Raw genomic sequence first — 16771 nt, 5'->3', positions numbered from 1 at the left:
CATCCTGTTAGACATATGTTTCTTTTCTTCCTTGCTATTCTATACAATTTTTTTTATGCTTAGTCTACTTGTTCTTTCAACTGAATGCAACTTTTTAAGAGAACACTTTATGGAGTTTACACAGTGGATTCTATCCAAAATTCCCACTAAATTTCCATGGGTTAGCCCTTGCATACAGGAATACTTGAGCAGGTCCTGTTATTCCGAAATTCAGTGGCTTTCCTTAAGTGCAGATCTTTTCATGCATCTTACCCATGCAGCTCCATCAGCTCCCTACTCTCACTACCGTTAACTCCAGCACCTCACTCCCTTGCTGCCGCCGGATTCCCTTGTGCGGTGGCAAGACCCTGGTGCCCCCTGTACCAAACAAACCCGCCTGCTTCGGCAGAGACACATTTTACTGTGCTGAAACCTGGTGTGGGCAGGGTCGGGAGGAGAAGGAGAGGGACCAGAGCCCTCCCTGCCCACGGCTGCGGGGTGTGCGGGTTGCCGCCCGGAAAGGGAGAAGCGGGGACCGCTCCGTACCTGACCCAGTTGTCGCGGAACTTGCTCTGCTGGGGCTGGTTCAAGTAAATGGTGCGGGCTGGTGCCTCGTCCAGATCCGCCGCGGACGTGGCTCCGGACATCTCATCATCCGCCTTCTTATAGCCCGATGTTGAACAGACCGGTCCTGCAGGGAGAGCGCGGAGAGGAGGCGGTCAGCGAGGAGCCGCACCTACCGGGGCCGGGCCGGCAGCTCTCGAGGCGGGGGCCGCGGCCGGCGGGGCCGCACGGCGCCGCGGGGAAGGGCCGCGGGTGGGCGGTGAGCGGCGGTGAGCGGCGGCGAGCGCGCCCTGCCCGGTGTTTACCACGGCGGCTGCTGGTAAATAATGGCCGGGCAGGGAGGGGGCAGCGTGGCCGTCGCAGGGAGCTGCCGGCGGGGACAGCCCGGGGCCCGCGCCCCCCGCCCCGCGGGGATGGGCCGCGCCCCGCCCCGGCAGCACCGCCCCCGCGCCCGCCTGGGCCAGCGCCAGCCCCGCTCCCGCCGGGAGTCGGCCGGTGGCCCTCCCGCGGCCGGTATCCCCCGCCTTCCAGCCTTGTAGGCTCCGGCGAAGGGGAAGCGGGGGGGGACGGGGCAGCCAGCACCCACCGCACCGCCGCGGGGCTCCCGGTCCGTTCCGCTCCTTGGCGCTGCCTGCCCGCGGGCAGCGCATCCCGGGCGGCCGAGCCCGGAACCGCGCTCAGGGAGCGGCGCATCATCCCCGCCGGACCTCGCCCAGGCCCCCGCGGCGGAACCGAGCGGCCTTCCGCCCGCACCGTACGGGGTGGCCACGGCCGGGGCTGGCTTGGGAGTCCGTACTCAAAGACAAGACTCAGTTTTAGACTGAAATGAGAAAAAGACTGTCTTGCTTTACACTTACAGTTTCAAAGCTTCGACTTGAGGCTTCTTCAGCTTATTTTCATCTCCAGCTGCTCTGGAGTGAATTGAGTTCTATAAGCATTGTTTAGCTTTGCATTAAAGGAATGGAAAAACATGAGGGAAAGGAGCCAGCTATTTCCTCTGTCAAGCCTCAAAACATTAGCAACGTTGTGGAGACAGGTTTATTGCTTTCCCCTTCCATTCTAAGCCACGGAGATAGTTTGACTTACTTGAGCTGTAAATATATTAGATAAGAATATCAGTTTATTCAATAAGCCATAGATTTACAAGTTAGCAGAGGTGGCTCTAGAGAAGAGTAAGACTACTTGTTTTGTAATAATCTATTAAAGGTGTTATGTTAGGGTTATTTGAAAAGTTCATTCAAAGGTTAACATTTAGAAGCAACTGCTGTAAAGCCAAATCTATTTCTGATTTTTGTATAAATTCAAAATCATACTGCAAAAGAAGCTGATCTGATCAGATAGTGGCTAAAAAGGACTCTTGCAATGAATAGGAGAGCTCCCTGAAATTACGTCCTCCTTAACTAAAGCTTGAGAGAAAACCTTCCATCCTACACAGCCTTAATATATTGAGCACTTAAGTACTAGTACTGTGTGAAAACTTGTTCCATTTAAACACAATATAGTTCTAAGCTAACACCTTACTCATCCCAGACTTTCTCAGTGATTGATTCTTTATTGCTAGTGCAAACATGCTCTATATCTCCTCTAGCTGTCAGCCACTGGAGGGCAACGTTACCCATTCATAGTAGGATACAGTCAAGCACGCAAACTTTGTGGTGCTAGTAGCCGGCCAATAAAGGTAATGTAATTAACACACTGATGTGCTTTCAACTTGCCAAAGGCAAGCGTTGCACACTGTGAATTCATACTTTGGAGACATTAAGCTGACTTGTAAGTATGAGGCTAATTAATTGATAACTCATTTCAGTTGAAACTAATTCAGAGAGCAAAAATATGCCAACCGGATCATTTTTATATTGTGAAAAAGGACATAAATTCAGAAAGTGAAATATGAGGACTATACACTATGCAAGGCAATGCCATTATGATACTATATTAGGTTATTCAGCCTAAAGAAGCTTGCCACAACAGCTCAACCTTGCTGAGTATTCTCCCCTTCAAAAAAACCAGAACTAAGAGCACTACTGGATACTTGTTGTCCTTTCCCATTGATTCCATGTTGCGTAACTGCAAAGGAGATCAAACAACACTCTTAAGAGCATTAAGTGCAAGGAAGCTTTCATCTGTTTTCCTAGTCAGGCTCCAAAACAGAAGCACAATTATTCTAGAAAAACATGCTGTAAAAATTGCTGGTTTTTTCCAAAGACCTTATTTGTTTTGTTTTTCATATATCCCTCTGATGCTTGAAGTTATCCTGATGACTAGTTCTCCTCTCCACAAAGTATTATGAAGCTGTCCCACAACTTTAAGGATTAACTGAGTCAATACAGCTGATAAAGTTCAGAGTTATTTAGGTTTATTTAACACACTATGCTCTTGGCTACTTTCTCCAAGACAGGTACTGCAAGGAAAATTTGCCTTACTCTTTGAATGCACTGAAATATTTTCAAAGCAGACTTGTGAGTGTGTAGAAACAGCTGCAAAAAGGTTTTTGTTTCTCAAAGTGGCTCAAGTCAGCTGCTTCAACTCTAAGTGGAATAACGCTCATTTTGGAAGATTATCCAGTAATCCTGCCCATCAGGAATGCCTTTCACCTCCCTCCCCTGTTACTAAGCAGATCACACTAAAAAGCCTCAGACAGCGACCTTTACTAGTGGCTGTAGATGCTTTCCTTTCCCTGCACTTACAAAAGTTAAGGAGCTCTGAGCTTCTGGGGGGTTCTGGTGGGCAGCAGTCCCAGGGGTTACACCACCTTCAGAAAGCATCCCCTTCAAGGACACCTGACCACGTGTAGACAATCACTTCAGCCATGCAAAAGCAACTTCACCTCTGTTCCTTGTTTCAGAAAAGCTATGGATAAATAAAGCAGACTTGACCACCTTCTACAGTGGTAGAACTTAAAACTGAAGTCTCAGCAGTTTTTATTCATAGTAGTGTTTACTTCCCTAATCCACAGGAATTAGACTCACTGACTTCATTTTAGGGCACACCAACTTTCCACTCTGGAAAGGTGTCTCTCCCACAAGACCTGCATATTTTCTGTTATTTACCCATGGATTTGCAACTCTGCTATGCAATTTATCTTGTATAAAACTATTCATGCTTTAATTAGTAGTAATATTAATAGTAGACCGTTGTCCCTTACAGCCTCTTCATTTCACATGCTTAGCTACATCAAATTTTGGATGTTTAACTACATCGATTTTAAGTCTGTATCATAGAATTGTTTAGGTTGGAAAAGACCTTTAGGATCATCAAGTCCAACCATAAACCCAGCACTGACAAGTCCACCACTAAACCATGTCCTGAAGCACCACTTTTACATGTTTTTTAAACATCTTCAGGGATGGTAACTCAACTGCTTAGATCCTTGCAGAGTTTCAGCATCGTCCAACGTACCTTGCTTCAATTCTGAGGCATAAGACACTTAGTGCAGGTAATACTGTGTCACACTGCGCTTTAAAAGTTCAATGAGTGAGGCCTGAGTTATAAACTCCCTTTTATAAAGCCCATTCATTTCTTCAAGGCTCTTAGTTCACACTATTTAACAAATTTATTTTCTAAAAAAAGATAGGATTAAAGCTTGACAAAAATAAGGAGATTTTATAGCTTTCTCTCATCATAAGAGAAATCAGACTTGATGCCCTGACAAATTCACATGGCATTTATTATCACTTGAAAAGCAATGAATTATGGCTTAATACTCTTACCAGGCCTGCAAAGATGACAGTTTCCATGTGTATCTGTCTCCTCAGTGTCTGCTCAGTAATAATCATAGCTTCTGTACGGTTAATAAATAAAGTGTTGTGAATTCTGTAGTGTTTTTAAAGATGAGTTCCTTGGGATGCTTGCCAACTGTCAGAAGTCACAAGAGAACTCATGCTGAAATTATCACTTTTCTCTTAAGAAGATTAGCCAGCTAGTTACTACTTCTAGCTTGGTGATGTGCTTAATTGCTCTAACACAGGTTCCATTTCTAAGAAAGAGCGATAATTGAGCAATTAAGCCCCTCACCACGACAGCAGAACCACTGAGAGACAGCAGTTTGTACATGAGAAGTTCACCAAACAGGCTTCTTCGTGTCATTTAGAACCTAAAGCAACATTAAGAGTGTTTATAGCCAGGAATCATCATACTGATTCTGCACACTCTTTCCAGGAGTAGGATCTAGTACAAGAAAGGACACTGAGCTAAAGAAGCTGCCCCACTAGAGCAGAGTTGGTCTCAGTCTCCAGCAGTCCTTTCTCACTGTGAGAACTCTGCAATTCTAAGCTTATACAATCACAAGTCTAAGTAGAGAGTCCTCTGTATGCCTCCAACTGTAGTAAGTTTTGAATAAAGAGACATAAGAAAGACTGCTTTCCTCAGAGCGAGAGAGCCTCACCACAAGCCTCCAAACTGTCATTTACTGAACACATGGCATTTTTGTTATAGGTTAAGCCTCAAAGAAGGAGTTAGCAAGGTGAACACCTGAGAAGGTAAGAGCCATATTTAGGGAAGTGGCAGACAAGTTTTCTCTGCACTGAAATACAAAGTTAGTTCTTAACAAGCCACCTAGCTTTGGTAACACCATTACTTTCTTGAGATAACATTTTTTTCACAGGATTCCTGTCACAAACTGAATATTGAAGAGGACACCAAATGAGGAGTTCTGCAGTTGAGAATTGTCAACAAGTTGATATATTGAACAGTGACTTTGAAGCTTGGCTGAGTGAGCTGAAACCATTCTTTCTTACACTATTTCATTATCTGCCTTCACTGTTCAACAGAAATGCACTTGAACGTTAATCTAAAAGTGCATAAGGTAGAAGTTCAAAGAGATAGAGCAAAGCATGCTCTCAACAGAAGATGCAGGGCATGAACGTGGCCACCAGGTCCTCTGGGAAAGCTTTGTTCCCACTAGGACTGGAATATCTAAACCTTATGTTACAACCAGTTCATGTGAAAAAACCTGACAATGCTATGGCTTTAATTTTTAAGAATTTAGAAAACTTCTACAGTGTTCCATAGTGTAAAATTGTAGGCAAACATTCTGACAATACTCATGTCTGAAGAAAGGAAGTTGTGGAAGAATTCACAGTGGAGCTTTTATTTTCTAGCTCTTCTATTATCAAAAGTACTTTTAAACATGCTTCCTCCATCACAGATAAGTCCTGCAAAGTAAGATGTCTTTAGATCACCTACATGCAAATAACCAGGGTTCATAATAGCAACAGCCTGGAAGTTAATACCACAGTTGCAAGACATCTCTCATTTCTCTGTAAAAAACACCATGGATGTTATTAAAACATATCTTTCAGGAACTTAAAGCTTTCAGCAGGTACAGTTAAGAAGTTTGGTATCCAATTAACTTTGATCATGAAAATATGAACAATCTTGTCAGTTTTAATAGGCAGTTATAAAACTTTCCTCAGCTTTCCCAAGACAGTTCCTTGTGGTTGGAGGCTAACCAGAACCTCTGTTTACTAAAAACAATCTTTTATACATGATAGTAACAAGTGTAAGATTTTCACAGTAATGGAAAAGTTGACTGGGAAAAAGGAGCAAAGTACTTTATATTTTCAGCTGTGACTTCACTAATACTGAGTTTCTGATCTAGTAGTGTCTAATCAGCTTAGATGGTAAAGAGTTACCTAAAAACATAATGGTGTCAGTTCTGCTAACGTGAGTGCTAAGCATAAGTAGTTAAAGTCTTTTAGACTTGAATACTAACATTCAGGGCTTCAGTCTAGGATAACAAGGAGGCCATGGCAAATTCTAGTGACAGAAGGCAGTTGTTAGCTATAACATACACAATATATGAGAACACATGTACCCAACCTTCAGAGTATCATCAGGAAACGTTTGTGATGCTGGATGCAAAAGCTATCCCTTCATATCTGTCATTCCAGGCAGTAGGAACCCTACAATGGGGCTCGTACACTAAGAAGCTGAAATACTTGCCACCATGCAACATTAATAAAGTGGACAACAAATCAGTACAGTTAGTATGTGAAATGCTATTGCAGATATCTAAGTGACTACTCAGCCAGACCAAGCCCCTCTGCAGGAAGACACATAAGCAGTATTATATACAGTCCCAGGGAAGGTACTGTTTTTCTTACAGACTAGAGACAATATAAAACAGAAAAGGTGGAAGTGAACTCAGTTCTGACTCTGTAACTCATGGGTTCATTCTCCAAATACCTGTAGTTGCTGGTTTGGGTTTTCAGGGGTTTGGTTTTGTTTGGGTTTTTTTAAGCAGTTGCATATTCCAGAAAAACTATGAGGATACTGAGCAAAACAATATCAGGTTGGAGTTCTTCACACTAGAATTTATTCTTAAAAGTTAACCTCAATTTGTGTCTGTCAACAGCTAAAGCTAAAGTAAAAAAAACTTGTGTTCAGCTAAAGCAACTCAAGATTGCTATGGACAGTCCTACTACAAATCAAACTTGGGACAGGGAATCTTAAAGCTCTCAGATAACTTCCCTGTTCAAATCAGAACACGGAAAGTCATCCATACCTTTATAGCAGATCTTTTATAAATGCACAGAAGGAAATCAGTTTTGTAAGTTTATTTTCACAGAATTATTTTCTGTGCAAGATATAGACCAATAAACAAAGCAAGAGTCAGATGAAGATGTCTCAGTTGAAGACAGTAGCCCCAAAAGGATATTAGAGTAAATGAATCTTCAGAAGCACAAGAGGAGACAACCGGACAAACAAACCTTATTTTCTGGATTCCAGGACGCAAGGAGGAAGTTGTCATCCATCAAGTTAACACAGAAATTGCAGAGAAAATTAAACAGACACAGGTCTATAACTTAGCTCTTTTTCTCTTTATAGCTATGCAATGTGTGTATATTATCAAAATTAACAAGACTAAGAAGGGTATTGATGGGCAGAAAAGTTATCAAATGTGATAATGCTCATGGATTTCACAAGTTTTAAGAAACTCAAGAGTAGTTACCTGCAAGAGTAAGTAACTCCTAAGAGAAGCTGCCACATAGAAAGAGCTTCTATCAAGCTTCTCTCTGGAAAAGAAGCTATCACGTTAGAAAGAGATCACTTGTCAGCCTACTCTGAGACCAGTTTGGGGGATAATTTCATTTAGTCAGTCAACAACACAAGACAGGTGAGTGGCTTCTAATTTGGGCTTGCTTACTTTGAAGCCTGGATTGCTACATTGCAGTTTACAAGTGTCAGTCCTTAAGAGAAGCATTAATCCAGCCTTCAGGAACATACAAGTGTTAAATATCCTACAGTGCAAACACCTAACAGTGCACCTCAGGGATCACTGCAAAGACTGCTGCTATAAAAACAGAACTCAGCTAAGCTAAAAGAAAAGCTTGGATGTAGTCGTCAGTCCAAGGAAGACCAATTCACTGGTATCATGTAACTACAGAAGAACTGCAGTGTTATAATAGATACAGAGATACAGTATAGGTGGATCAGTAGGTCATAGCTGATTGATCAATTGTGTTAACTGACCCACAGCATCAGTAGCTCTCGCTTAACTAGAACTGCACACACTTATGACAAACTTCTTGTAGCCTTAGCTGATACAAAAGCAACTGTTGAGACTAAAGAAATCAGGAGAACATTTGCTTGGCCCTGTTAATGTTAATGTTAAGCCTAAAAGGAATAGTACATGCTTTGTGCATGCTCTGTTTATCTCAGATTTAAACTAAGTTTGACAACACTGAAAATGGTCTTTCTGAATAATCTTAAATTACTAACTAGAAAGTTCTTAACTCTAAGACATTCAAGGCACAAAACACTGCTTGTTTTGAGGAGCAGCCTCCAATTGAAAATGGAATTGCATGCCAGAGACAGCTGGAGCCTGGATGTTGATCCATACGCCCAAGTTCATTTGAATGAAGCAGCTAAATGTTGTCACAAACAAAACAGATTTCTAGCAGAATGCTAGAGACACTTCAGAGAACTAAACACCAGCAGCCTCAGGGGTTTACAGTTTCACAGAAACTGTATATAGAGAAGATTCAGAGGCACTGTCATGCAAAATATTGCGTATTTCAAGAGACAGGACAGAACTCTTAGTGAGGCAAGGGATAAGAAGCAGGTCCATCCAATAAAATTCACTTCCCTCTGTATGAACAGCAGACAGTCACACTGTTCAAAGCAAAAATGAGTTGGCAGAATACTCAGGTAGGGGAAAGCAAAGGTGCCTAGGGCTGCCTGTGGTATGTGTTAAGGTCTCCTTCATCCATTTCTTTTGCATCTTGGAATGACAAAATAAAGGTCTGATGTTTCTATTCCCTCTAATAATCCTCACATGCAGCCTTGGTGAGACCACAAGAGGAACAGCACTTGGCCTAAAATAGCTCTTCTCCATCTCCCAAGTAATTTTGTACCTTCTCACTTAATGTCAAAAACAAGCAGCTTGTGCTGATAATGCTGACCTAATAACACTGCACATGATCTATTCTTATTCTGCCTCAAGCTTCATAGCCACAGCTGTCAGCTAAATTCCGAGGTTGAACCTGTATCACTAGTAAGTGAAAAAGATAATTCCTTCTTCCTGTGCCCCAGCTTCCAGACTAAGTTTACAAAAACATTAGGGGCACTAATAATTGACACCAGTTAAAACAAGTGGCTTGTTAGTTTTAAGTTCCCATATTGCATTGAACAAAAATGGTGTTGCTAGAAGCTTCACTCCTATTCTGCTCTTTCCTTCTGTTCTCCAAACTCACTTGTGTATTTGCTAGGAGTTTGTCACCATAACTTGGACTTCAAGCAGGTTTTTTTTGGTATCCACAACACATGTCTGATTTATAAGAACCAATGATACATCTGAGGCCTGAAAAAATAAATTTCAGGCAGCATATGAATTAGATCTAATAGCCTGACACAAAGTTGAATACTCAGCTTCAGCAGCTACTGTTCGACACCAAAATTCAACAGAATTTTAAACAGGCAAGAAGTACTGCAGCTCCAGTAAGCTCGAGGAACCTCCCAAGCTGCCACTGAAACCCCCAAGTTTAAATCCCAACACTTCACGTGCAATAGGTTTTCTCAAAGCTGTTCAGACTTCTCAAACTCAGATTTAACTCTGAAAGCTACCTATGAGTGCCATATGCTCCAGGTTTCCAACAACTTAGCAAATACTATAACAACACCAAAGCATCCTAAAAGATGTGTCATCAATTTTTTTTCCAACAAACAGCATATGTCTTGAACAAGCCCCACAAGAAGCAGCACCAAGGCAGCTTTAAAGGAGGTAATGGAGGCATTGGTTCAGCAAGAAGTCAATATACCAGGCACTGCTTCTGTGTGCTATGTTTGGGGTAACATGGTTTTAAGACTCTGGAGAACAACGTTTCTGCTCACCTGTAGGTAATGTCACATGTCAACATTTCACTGCTTTTTTCACAAATTATTTTTTTTTTAATTCCTGGATTAGCATGGCCTACCAGCTGTTAATTGAGTTCAAAACACATGCACACATTAGAAAACACTGAACAAGTCTTCAGCATTTGAAACAGTGCGGAGGGTACTGGATTTAGTGCTACTCATTTAACATAACTTAGAAGCATTTTTATGGACAAGGCAACAGGGCAAATGCAGATGAATTGGGCAAATATGTAAAAACACATTGTGTTCATTCTGCACACACTTTCAGCCTCTGAAATAAAAGCAACTGTGTCTTTAAGTTTATTTTGAATTTTCAGCTCAAAAAAAAAATCTTTCTATACAAAGGGAAAAAATTAAAACACTGAAACCATTTAACAATGTAAAACTGTAATTCTACTCCCTTCTTCCAGTCTCATTAATTGCAGTTCCTTCAATGCATTAGATTTGATTGTTAAAATAGTTTTTAAAAAGTGAACATAAGGTGGCAGAAGCTACAGCTAAATTGGACTCTTACACTTCAAACAAAAAAAAGCATCTCTCCTGTCAGTAATCCCACTGCTCAAGGAAGATCCTGAAATTCTAGTACTTTTGTCAGATACAGTTGGATAACCATGACTAGTAATCCCATTTTGGGCCATAAACATAACTATCAGGTACATGTATCTGTTACGTGATTAGTGAAATATTTCAAAAACAGCCACCAGAAATCTCCTTAGCACAACTGACAGTCACAGCTAATCCTCAGAAGAAAGCAGTTACAGCCTTCTCTCCTCCCACCTTTGAGGCCTGTTTCCCTGTATTAATATTGGTTGAAGCTAAAAATATCCTTGGCACATCATAATTCTATTAGCATTCTGACACCCAAGTGCTTTTTTCCTTTCTGTAATGCATCTGCTCTGCAACAATTTACCAACAGCTTTAAGCATATCAGCTGCAAGCACAGCTGAACTTGATTTCTAAGAGACCAATTTAAACAAGAAAAATAAATGTTTTTTCATTTATATGCTTATTATTTAAAGCTATCTGTTGTCTTCTGCTAAAAGCCCAGAGGCCTGTAACATTGGCTTGTAGCCAACACTAGATTAGAAAGATTTACTGAATACATAGTGACCTTTTGCTCTAAAGTGTTCCCAAAGCTGTTGTTCTTAATTCTGTCCACCCCCAGTTCAGTGTAATGCACAACAAAAGCAGCTGCCCATTGTACAGTTACCTAGAGAGAAGCATCTCTTCCAGCGATGGCACAGAGACATGATGTTCGTTCCTTCTTGCACTGGCTGCATGGAGATGAAAACAGCAGTAGTCCTTCAAAGATCTCTACAGCATTAGCAGGTCTCAAAGCTGATTAAAGTGATCCCCATGGTAATCTGTGAAATATATGTTTGCACTTTCAAACTGCTCTGCATTGGATTCACAGAAGGCAAGTGTGCAGTAGGTGTCTGCGTATACCCATGAACAAAGAGACAGCTGTGGCTTTCACTGAAACATTTTAATGCGTTTCAACAAAAAAAAAAAAAAGAAAAAGGGAAATTCAGCATTGTATTTCAGCACTTGAAACAATGACCTGCCCAGTTCCTCAACTGTTGACACACACACACCCTCCCCACTAGGTTTCAAAGCACAATTTCTCAAGTGAAATCCTAATACAAAGACACAGTAGAACTCAAGTTCTGTTCCTACCAGAGCCAGTATCTGTGAGGTTACAGGTCATTATACCTGCAGAAGTGAATGGGTCTCTAAGGGTTATTTTTAATTTACTTTCCCTTGCCTGTGAGCAAGGTTAATAGCAAAGTATTTTGGCTGTCAAATGAAAAGGTTAAAAACTATTTCAGCTATCACTTCAGCTAATAAAAAACCCTCTCCTTTAAGAAAGGAAATAATAGTTTTCATTTGCTTTTCACCTGTAGTAACCCCATGAGTATGTGTCTCTCTTTAGAGTCACATGTACTTATGTCAGATGCACCTTGGATAACCATGACTAGTAATCTTATTTGTGGGCCACATATATCACTATCAAGCACTAAGAACTGTTTTCCAGGGTCCTTCCTCCCCGGCAGTCTGTCTCCCCTTCTTCCCACTACCCCACTCCAAATTATTTGCTTGCTTTTTGGATAGGGAATAGAAAACTTAAAACCTCAGAAGACAGTCATAGGAGGAGGTAAGGATTCAGCTTTTTGAACTGTATCAGAAGCAACCATGCCAGCAAAGTATTAGATCTGTAGAATAGTTCCCTGTGGCCATAGGCCTACTTGAGTGGTGCATCTGCTATTTTTAGCAAGGGAGTAGAGCTATGCTAGGACAGCTGTGTTCTCTGAGAAAGCCAGACCACATTAGCAAGGAAAGAAGACAGGAACCACCACTGGCTGTTAAGTACCAACTGCACCTTGGCCAGTTCAGTCTTTCTGAAGCTACCAGCACACTAGCATTACACCATCAGCTTGGGGGTTTAGTTCTGTTCATGCCTGTGCAAAGCCAGACTCCACACATGAGAGGTATATCAAGCCCATCTCTTTCATGAACACAAAGCTGCATGGAGCAGAAAATCAGACATGACCTGACAACTGGCACCAGTAAGGCTGGCAAGAGATAATCACGTAAGGGATATCAAATAATTATGAGCAACATAATGACAGGAAACCATGGAAGACACTGCTAGCTACAAGTAAGTGCTTTTTCCTCAGGAGAGGAAGGTAGCTCAAAATTTTAGGTGCTCTTATCCTGCTTTCATTAGGGAAGCATGTTGCATAATGCATGAGGAAAACATCTGAGAACAATGCTTGAGAACATTATCTATTCCCTACACAGAGAATCCATGAGTAGATAGTATTGTATCCGCTTTTCCTCCGCATACAGTTGTACTTTAACTTCCTTACTAAAAAATGGTAGAGAGCTTTTCCTTCTGCAGGGAGTAAGAGATTTGTGCTCCTCAAAGACTACTCTGTAGAGAAGTTTAAGCTGTTTAACACTTAGAGTTCAGATTTCCAGCCACTCCTCTGCCCACACCCTCAAATACATGATCACTTCACTATGTGCTGAACAGCTGTAGCACCTTCGTTCCACACAAAGTGACTACTTGACTGTGTATCTACCAGGTGGTGGCCAGCAAGGCACCTTCCCTAAGCACAGTCAGTGGGACGGGCAAAGAGAAATGCAGCACAGCACTGGAAACCAGCACAATGCCCACAGCCACAAGCAGAGCTCAGAATCCTGCAAGTTGTTAAAAAAATAAATTTCGCCCAATTAATAACTTGCAATAAAGCAAATATCTCTTCATTCTTTGTACTTCAGAATGGAAAGCCAGTCAATACGTCGGACAAGTTTCTGGCAAGCCAATAAGAAGGACTAAAAGCCAGAAACCAAACACCACAACTGGCTTAAGTGCATTTGTTCCTACCCTAGTGACTCCATGAGTACCGGCCACAAACCACACTAATTAGCAATTACTCAAGTCTTGTAGCAGCTAATGATTTCTCAAATCTGGAATGTACTTCTTTACAGTTATATTATATTTGTTATATAACTATTTGGATTCTTAGTACCTTACAGCAGAAATAGGACATTTTGTTTAAATATTAAGTTAGAAAGCCCACATTTGAATAATTTCAAAATGGATTTGGTATCACGAAAATTCATGGGATTTTTGTTGGGATAAACTGACAAGTTCTCCACTCATTACACCTCATCATCCCACCCAATATTAGTTTAACTTCTATTTCACTCTAAGATGTTAAAAAGCTTTAGCATGTCAACTCCAAACAGATTGGTGGGGGTAGCATCTACTCCCTTCTGTCTGAGGCTGCTGAATATTCAGAATGGTTGAATACTAAAAAATAGCATCAGTTTCTCACACAGTGTATTCAAATGATTTAAGATAATTGTACTGTTGTATCAAACCCCACTAGTTCAAGCTCTGTTTTCCTAGTAAGGAAATCAACTTTACAAATGCAGGTAGCAAACAGGGTAGTAACTGCTACTATCACTTGCATTTAAGAGTATTTTCCAGCCAAGAGTTAAGGCATAACCAATTTCTGTTTATTGTTCATAGTTGGATGTTGTTTAAGTTCAGAAACCTGCTCTTTGCCCTCCTCCAGTATTCATGCTTTTAAGATTTATATAAAGCATCTTTTTTCAAAGAGTCCTGAAGTAAAACTTGAATTGAGCACCAGTTTTACTCTTTCGTGATGACAAACATTAACAGATGTGCATAGAACTGCCTGCAGCCTCATGAAAACTATTCTTCTAACAGGCATTTGTTAATAATGAAACAGTAGCTGTAGGTTCTCTTTTAAATATATTTCCCTAGCTTGTATAATCAAAGAGTCAGGTTCCCTACCATAGACTGGGAAGGGAATTAATTCTCAGAGCAGCTCAGCAGCTAGGGAGACCTCGAATAATTTAGTATTTGAGAATGTAACCTCAAATAATTTAGTAAGAGAATTTTCAGTTTTTATCAGATCATCTCCAAGCTGTTGATAGCATGCCGTATATCAGGAAATAGTAAACACATGTATACAAACACATGCAGTACAAACAAGAAAAAAAATCAATTTCCAGCCTCTTACTCTGGGCTATAATGTTGTTTGAGTAAGATTAAGGTCTCTTAATCTTGATGAGATTAGTGATGAGTCAGCTAATTCACGTTGATGGAATTTTAATGGCAAAAAGTATAACAATTTTGATTTCATTATTGTGCACCAAAGTCCATCCTGCCATAAGATCTACAGAGGACTCAGCTTTTTACATATCTATTCTGTTTATTTAAATAAATATTAAAATCAGTAAATCTGAGCTTCATCACAATCTATTAATCCTCTAAAGGATACCTTCCCATATTCCCCTCTCTGAAAAAAATTACTTCAAATACTTCCTTTTCAAAAGGCAAAGGGAAGAAAGGAAATTCCAAGTGTTTTTTCCAGAGCAAAATGAGAGCCTGAAAAAACAGCCAGGTTATGCTACCTTCTGCTTTGTGAGGCATCCTTTGACTAGCAGTAAAGGTATTTTGTCACATCCACTAGCAGTCTTTTGTTTCAGATTAGTCTTACAGCAACCAATAAGTTTCAAATCTAAAGAAAAAATAATTTACTGCAGCTTGGAGAAGTTTTGTAGTTTGAATAACTTAGTCTTCCAAGTTGCTGACTTCTCTTGTAAGAAATCCAGCAAGGTACTAAAACATTAATTCATTTCAAGAATGACTTCAAGCCTCAATCTCAAGGCTAATAGCAAAGAAGTACACCAAATCCCACAACAGAGTGAGTATTGTGGCCTGAAGCCCCCACAGCTTGTCTGAAAGAAAAGCATCTTGCTGAAGTATGATTTTTCATTACTATTTACAAAAGTGCACCATAAAACTAGGCAAGCTCTAAGGATAAGAATGATGTACACCTACCACCAAATTTGTGCTGCTTGCTTACTACTCACTACATAAACATGCATGCTTAGAGGCTTCTTATGGGACAGCTCTAAACACTGTCCCATCTACACACACTCAAGTGCAGCTATCATCTTAAAAAAATGCATTTTCTAAGACACCTAGCATGCAAAGGAAGAGAGAACAAGTTTTCAATAAAGCTACATTTCTTCCTAGATTAGCTTGGTACTACCTTTAGCCAGTGCCCTTGATGTTTACAAAGTGCTTTTCTTTCTGGAAACTATTATTTATCAAGCAATCACAGTCAAAATTAAAGCACAAATCATACATTTTATCGTTACAGAAGAGGATAACAGTCACTCATATTCCCAAGCTAGTGGCTAGAAAAAGAGGCGTCTTCCAGTATTCAAACGTAGGAGACGCAGGATCCTACTGTAAACATGCCTTCTGCAACGTTGCCAACATATGATATGACAAAACATAGGAGCTAATTGCACCTCTGAAGCTACTTCTGTACTTGTACAGCAAAAGCACCCCTGCCATGTATATTAGGAATACAGCATTGTCAGTCAAAGTAATCTATGACTTCTATGAAGACATTCAAGACTACCAGAGAACAGTTCTTCAAACGCTGATTTACAAACACTACTAGGGGAAAAAACCTTGCAGCAGGAACAGATTAGTTCTTAGATTTTACTAGCAGGACAACCAACTTCTCACTCACTGTCACTGGATCTCCTTTCCAGTTAACATGAAATCCAATGCACAGAAACCCAGCCTTTAAATAAATAGGAGTAATGTCTCTTATACATCTGTTATCTAAAGATAATACTAAATAATCATAGTGAACTATTTTCAATTTTATGAACTAATACTCTTCCACTTAGCTTGTGTTCTATTAACTTGGACCACCAAAACAAACTAAAGTAGCACGACTATTAATAGATAATCCTTGCAATCCAGTTAGCAATGCCTTTGTCTCACTTATCAATGCACTTCCTTCCACATTAAATGGCTTTCTACTTTAAAAAACCAAAATATTGATGTCAATAAAGAAGATTAAATACTTGCAAACAATGTAATACTATCAATAAAGAGAACAGGCATTTTTGTTTCATCCTTTTACTCTTAATATCATTTTGGGTAAACACCAACAAAAGACAAATATTCATTATGTTAAGATAATTCTATTTGCTGTAAGTAGCCTGAAGCCACTACAGCTTCTTGCATTTATTTGCACTTACATTAAGTCTGCATTAAAAGTGCTATAGAGTTGATTTAGCTATTTTTTTCTTTCTAGAGGCAAGAATGTTAGATCTCTAATAGGGAAAATAAAAACATTTAACAAGATCTTGGATCACAGGATAAAGCAAAGAAATGCATTCCTCATACCCTGTGCCTGAGACTGCTGCCTTCTAACAGGCCAGACAAGAACCCATTTACCAGTTGAAACACGTACAAAAAATGCCTCATAAAAGAAAAGGCCACACATCCACTAATCCAAAA

At 40.5% G+C, this 16771-nt stretch overlaps 1 protein-coding gene across 1 annotated transcript in view; it reads right to left on the bottom strand.

The window, feature by feature from the left end:
- LOC113991089 (phospholipid-transporting ATPase IB) overlaps positions 1-16771 on the bottom strand; it is a 178825-nt gene that overhangs the window by 143631 nt on the left and 18423 nt on the right. Inside the window, exon 2 of the mRNA XM_027727165.2 lies at positions 526-670. Coding sequence (XP_027582966.2) covers positions 526-670 — 145 coding nt within the window. The remainder of the gene's footprint in view (positions 1-525; positions 671-16771) is intronic.

This window comes from Pipra filicauda, unplaced genomic scaffold, assembly GCF_003945595.2.
Source record: "Pipra filicauda isolate LSUMZ 115617 unplaced genomic scaffold, ASM394559v2 scaffold50_size3627746_pilon, whole genome shotgun sequence".
Taxonomy (NCBI): domain Eukaryota; kingdom Metazoa; phylum Chordata; class Aves; order Passeriformes; family Pipridae; genus Pipra; species Pipra filicauda.
The sequence above is the reverse complement of the archived record's forward strand: the minus strand, read 5'-3'. Positions and strand labels throughout refer to the sequence as shown.